Here is a 5,488-nt window from a genome sequence, read left to right as displayed (position 1 = left end):
ATCACTCGCTAAGACCACCTCCAACCAGGCATTTCTTTGCTCCGTCAGTCCTAGTTGGCAAATTTTGACGAAATCTGACGGCCCCTAACGGAGCGTCAATTAGTCCTTCCAATTTTCGTTAGTCATGGGGGTGACGAGCTGTTTTTGTCCTTGAGTTTACTCTCTCATCCAATCACATAATTTTTAATTTTAATTAAAATATATTTATTATTATTAATATATTTTTTCCACTCAATTTTCAATCAAATTTTACCACATCACCCTACTTAATATTTAACAAAAAAAAAAAAAAAAAAAAACTGACACATGTTAAAAAAGGTAGGTGCCTATTCACAGTGTGACGTCACGGTCATGGTGTAACATAATCACGATGAATATACACTATCTGTCTCTATGATGCACTAACGTTCACCCACTGTATACTTAATTAATTTATCGTGCTGATTTTTTGTTAATATCTCGATCTTCACTTCATTTTCTCTTTCTACTTGCTCCACAGATTATTATACTTGCAGAGTTGCAGGTATGTTTGTACTTGTTTGACCTAATTTACTGATTACATTTATATATTTAGTTCGATATTCAATTCATTATATGTTGTTGATTCGTGACTTATTGAGGATTTGTATTGAAAGGATTATGCATTATGATATACATGTATATGTATATGTTTATGTTTATATGTATTTATACATGTATATGTATATTGATTTAGTAGCATGAGATCTGTTTTGGTGTAAGGATTAAGTAGATCAATTATTAAATTTAATAGAATAAACTTTAGTTCGTATATTTATAACACTAGTATTACTTCAGTTGAAGTCTTAATAGATGTATTTTGGTATTGGGGATCTTGACTTGCTTGGGGATTTCGGGTTGCTTATGAGAGAATGTCTTGAAAAAGTGAAAGACCAAATGAACAGTGAAGAAATGAAAATATTTCATTATTTGAATCTATATCAATAACCTGTATCAGTAAACATATAGCTCTCCTTTTAAATTTTTATGTGAATATTGATAAAAGTGATATCGTATGAATGTGAGAGCAACTTATCCCTCTAAAGTAAGTCAATTAGGAGCGACTATTGGCAATATGTAGGACACATTGTCTTAGTGGTTATGCTTCAATATTATAATCTTGCAAGTGTTTACACTGCACGAAATAGCGTACGAAAAGTATCTAAAGTTTTAACATGAATAAGTTATATAGATTTAATGGTAAATCATTAGTTGTTGGCCATAAGGCGTTCCAAGGGCCCAACTGTGGAATGAAATAACTTGAATTCTTCCCAATTGGGAATATTTGTTCTGGCAACTAGTTTATGACTCAGTTTCTTTTAGACTGTTTAAGTTATTCTTCTACTGCTGGTGTTGATTATAAAATTTAGAATGAAAAAGTATTAGTCAGACTGTTGCCATGTGGTGAACGTGAACTAATTGCTTATATCACTATTTAATAGTCAACATTTCGGAGAGGATTGGTTTCTGAAATGCTGTGAATATTGATTGAATCTTTATGTATGCCCTTATATTGTAGTTTTAGAAAGTTCCACTAATCTGGCATAAAAGCTTGTTTGAGCTGACGTCAATGTTGACCTTCTGTATTGTTATTTTTTAGTTTTTTGTTCAGTAATCTCACTGTCCCTTTTTTAAATGTGTGATCTGAAGTTTAGCTTGTAAGTATGTCTTCACGTCCTCCTCTCAATGAAAGAATACTATCATCTATGAACAAAAGATCAGTTGCTGCACATCCTTGGCATGATCTTGAGATAGGTTAGTTCATCAATTCATATTTAGCCGCTTTCTTATCACGAACTACTCTTGTCATCTGCAACAATATAATCACATTCAAGAACCTGACTTTCTTAATGATCCAATGCAGGACCTGGTGCACCAACAATCTTCAATTGTGTAAGAATAAACTTCAGTATATTATGCCACACTTTGGTTGAGTTACACACTCAACTATTGTATTGCCACTTCAAGTCCCAATAATCAGATTTTAATTTTAATTTAATTTTATTTAATTTTATTTTTTTGGCAAAAAAACTAAACTATATTATCAAATAAAAGCAAGCTAGCCAACAAAACGATGGCTTAGCCCATTACATGAGAAGCCCTCTAGTGATCAATTATATGATTGGATTAGAGGCTAAATTGTACAACCATAATTAAACTTGAAAGAAATAAACTGAACATTGCTAGCAGTGTAAGTAATAATAAAGTCTTTGACTTTGAAATAGAGTAAGATCCATGGATTCGTGTCCCAAATGTAGAATTGGTGAGGATAGCATAATTTAGCGTTTGTAGCCCATTCGAACGATTTAACTTTAACTTTCTTTACGATCTCGGACGAGCAAGTGTAAACATCGTTAAATAAGGCTTCGTTTCTAGCGAGCCAAATGAACAAAATTGTGGCCGGATTTTAATGTTTGATAAATAAGTATCATATTGAATAATTAGGTTTTGATTATGCTTCAAAAATAATTATCTGCTGGACTATTGTACTGCCACTTCAATTCCCAATAATCAGATTTTAATGTTTGATAAATAAATATTATATTGAATAATTAGCTTTGGATAATGCTGCCAGAAAAATAATTATCTACTGGTAAACTAAGATTATTAAATCACCTATTTACATCTTCTCTTAAGATGATTTGACTTTAACTCTCATGTTATACTGCCTTATTCTTTTTCTTTAGATGTATCTATTACTTCAAAGTGAACATTGCTATTTCAGTTTAAGTTTTCTTTAAAAGAAAATAGTTGCAACTTGCAAGGTTTAGAAGTACCCCATTTTACTGAAATAGTTGGGTACCTCTGGAAAAGAGAAATATATGTACGCGTCAGTAGCCCATGTTGCTGAAGCGTGTTTCACTTTTTAGGTGATTGAAATTAGCAAGGGGAGCAAGGTGAAGTATGAGCTCGACAAAAGAACAGGACTTATTAAGGTATTTAAAATGATTATACCATTAACAATTTAAGATTTCATATTCATAAGAGTTTTCCATTATACTTTTATCAGGTTGACCGTGTTCTATATTCATCAGTTGTGTACCCTCACAATTATGGTTTTGTCCCTCGTACTTTGTGCGAGGACAATGATCCAATTGATGTCTTGGTCATCATGCAGGTACTCATTATTCTGAAATTTCATATACTTAATTCTTGAATAGATTTAGCACATCACTATACATTTCTTAAGCTGGCCTTGGATCTTAATATAGCTGTCAATTTTGACCCATTCCCTTATAATTGGGTCGCTTTCAGTGATGCTTCATGTCCAATGGGTCGAACGAATCACTGGGTCAAAAGTCTTGCTCAGAGTTTTCGTAAGGCATACAAGCTTCTAAATCATTTTATTTAAAATATAGATATAGATGATTAATGGAACGATATAAATAAATCTCATTAATTAATCATAACAATGTTCGACACACTAAACAATTCAAGCCGAGTGACTTGACCCATTTTGATATGTATAAAAATTGCCTGTTTAACATGTACCCAACCTGCCCATTTTGTCACACTGTTTTATATTGGGATCTAATCTGCTGTAATGTTTTATGTGGTTTTTGCACATACATACAGGAACCTATATTGCCAGGATGTTTCTTACGTGCCAAAGCGATAGGCCTCATGCCTATGATTGATCAGGTATCTATCTATATGGACTTAAAAACTAACACTTCTGTTCTTTTCTTCACTAAATAGATATACTAATATCTATGGGCCCCGCAGGGAGAGAAAGATGATAAAATAATTGCAGTTTGTGCTGACGATCCCGAGTATATGCATTACACCGACATCAAGGAGCTCCCACCACATCGCTTAGCTGAAATCCGCCGTTTCTTTGAAGACTGTATCCTTTTATAACTAGATTATGGTATTATTTATAGTTGAAAAAATAGGTTGGGTTAGGTTGACCTTAGAACACCTTTTTTGTTGATATTATTGTAGATCTTACATCGTGAGGTTATTAAATATGATTATCAAACTTAAAATTGGTCCAGTTATAATCTAATTCCTCGCATAAGATGATTCTTTGGTGCTATTCTTCAAAATATACTTTGCTCCACTTGCAACATGTTTGATCCTGTTAAATTATTTTTATTTGTTATTGTTATAAACTTATAATAAAACATAACCCTTATATACCCATTCACTCTAGTATGATTATTAATCTACGAAGTCCATAAATTGTTTCTTAAGGCCCTTTGAAGGTGCAAATATTGTTTCTTAACAACTGGTTAGATAAGAAGAACGAGAATAAGGAGGTTGCCGTTGATGATTTTTTGCCAGCTGACAAGGCAATCGAGGCTGTCAAATATTCTATGTAAGTAAATTATTTGAACTCTTATTGATCACATTTGAATGTGAAAACTGGGTTTATGCACAACCATTACAGGCTTACAACCCGCTTTTGATGATAAATTTGCAATGCCATTCGGCAACAAACACACATACATCATATTGTGCACACACACTAAAACATCATACGTTATGCATAAACTTTCTTAGCATTCCTAATATCCTACAATATGCCCCATATGTTATTCCAGAAACATGCGTTACTACAAAAAATAACATCGTCTCGATGTCGTAATGGTGCAACTAGATTGGCAAAATGAGCAGGGTGGGGTCAATAGTTCAAATCAGCTTTGGCCGATGTCAACGCTTTTTGGCCTTCAATTTGATTTAATAAACGATTGAAGTCTTAACCAAGTTTACAATGCTATTTACTAAAAAATATGAATCCCATTGCGGGTTTTTGCCTTTTAAAAGAAATAACAATAACAATTAGATAGTAAGATATCAGAGAGTAATAATAATGTGTTCTTTGATTGACCCTTTACAACTGTGTCTAATATGTTCCTTAATTTTTTTTCCTAAGGGATCTGTATGCAGACTACATTGTGGAAGGATTAAGGCGATAGACTTATGATATAAAGGATCTTTATGCAACTTCTGTAACTTCATATTCTGGTGACAGTTTTGAAATGTATTGCTATCTTAGTGAACAAAACTGATCTCATAATCATGTATCAACATGTATTTGACATACCAAATTGCAGTGCATGCAGCAGACATGTTAAGCGCAATTTGGTATCCATGTTCGATGATCAGATATTCTTATTTTTTTTTAAAGGTAGAACTTACAACCACCAGAACACCTCAAGAACCTGCAACCAAATTAAAGTTCTCTCTGATCAGATTAAAGTTCTGTTTGGATATCAAATATTTGAACACACTTTTGGTATCTCACTAGTGACTATGGGATTGCTATTAAACTGTGACCCAACACATGAAGTAAGGTTTATCTGATTCGTTTAAATTGACAGCTGGGTAATGTGACAAAACCCGAAGACAATTACATATCCCTCTCAATTTTAAGCAAAATCTAGTTCCCTAACGTCTATGATGTACATGGATGACGACGGTTTGTCTTCTCATGAATATCCCCCGTGATTTCTAAGGATCTTTA

General features: G+C 33.0%; 1 protein-coding gene across 2 annotated transcripts; it reads left to right on the top strand.

Annotated features, from left to right (window-relative positions):
• Nucleotides 1-359: 359 nt before the first annotated feature.
• Nucleotides 360-5,247, top strand: LOC139844244 (soluble inorganic pyrophosphatase 1-like). Of its 2 annotated transcripts, none has more exons than XM_071834465.1 (9): nt 360-523; nt 1,674-1,773; nt 1,883-1,911; nt 2,889-2,954; nt 3,029-3,136; nt 3,595-3,660; nt 3,745-3,865; nt 4,258-4,339; nt 4,898-5,247. In XM_071834465.1, exons 2-9 carry the CDS (start codon nt 1,683-1,685, stop codon nt 4,938-4,940), a joined length of 606 nt encoding a protein of 201 aa, XP_071690566.1. In that variant the 5' UTR covers nt 360-523; nt 1,674-1,682; the 3' UTR covers nt 4,941-5,247. The 2 variants fall into 2 exon arrangements, with proteins under 2 accessions (XP_071690566.1, XP_071690567.1); XM_071834466.1 differs by having other exon boundaries at nt 1,669-1,773.
• Nucleotides 5,248-5,488: the final 241 nt, after the last annotated feature.

The sequence above is a fragment of the Rutidosis leptorrhynchoides genome, chromosome 4, assembly GCF_046630445.1.
Source record: "Rutidosis leptorrhynchoides isolate AG116_Rl617_1_P2 chromosome 4, CSIRO_AGI_Rlap_v1, whole genome shotgun sequence".
NCBI lineage: Eukaryota > Viridiplantae > Streptophyta > Magnoliopsida > Asterales > Asteraceae > Rutidosis > Rutidosis leptorrhynchoides.
This window is presented reverse-complemented; position numbering and strand designations above follow the sequence as displayed.

Bases quoted from the DNA above. Each gene is read 5' to 3' on its own strand.
- LOC139844244 (XM_071834465.1), top strand. From the start codon at position 1,683: ATGTCTTCACGTCCTCCTCTCAATGAAAGAATACTATCATCTATGAAC. The intron at 1,774-1,882 runs GTTAGTTCATCA...GATCCAATGCAG, and splicing joins TTGGCATGATCTTGAGATAG to GACCTGGTGCACCAACAATC. The intron at 4,340-4,897 runs GTAAGTAAATTA...TTTTTTCCTAAG, and splicing joins GAGGCTGTCAAATATTCTAT to GGATCTGTATGCAGACTACA.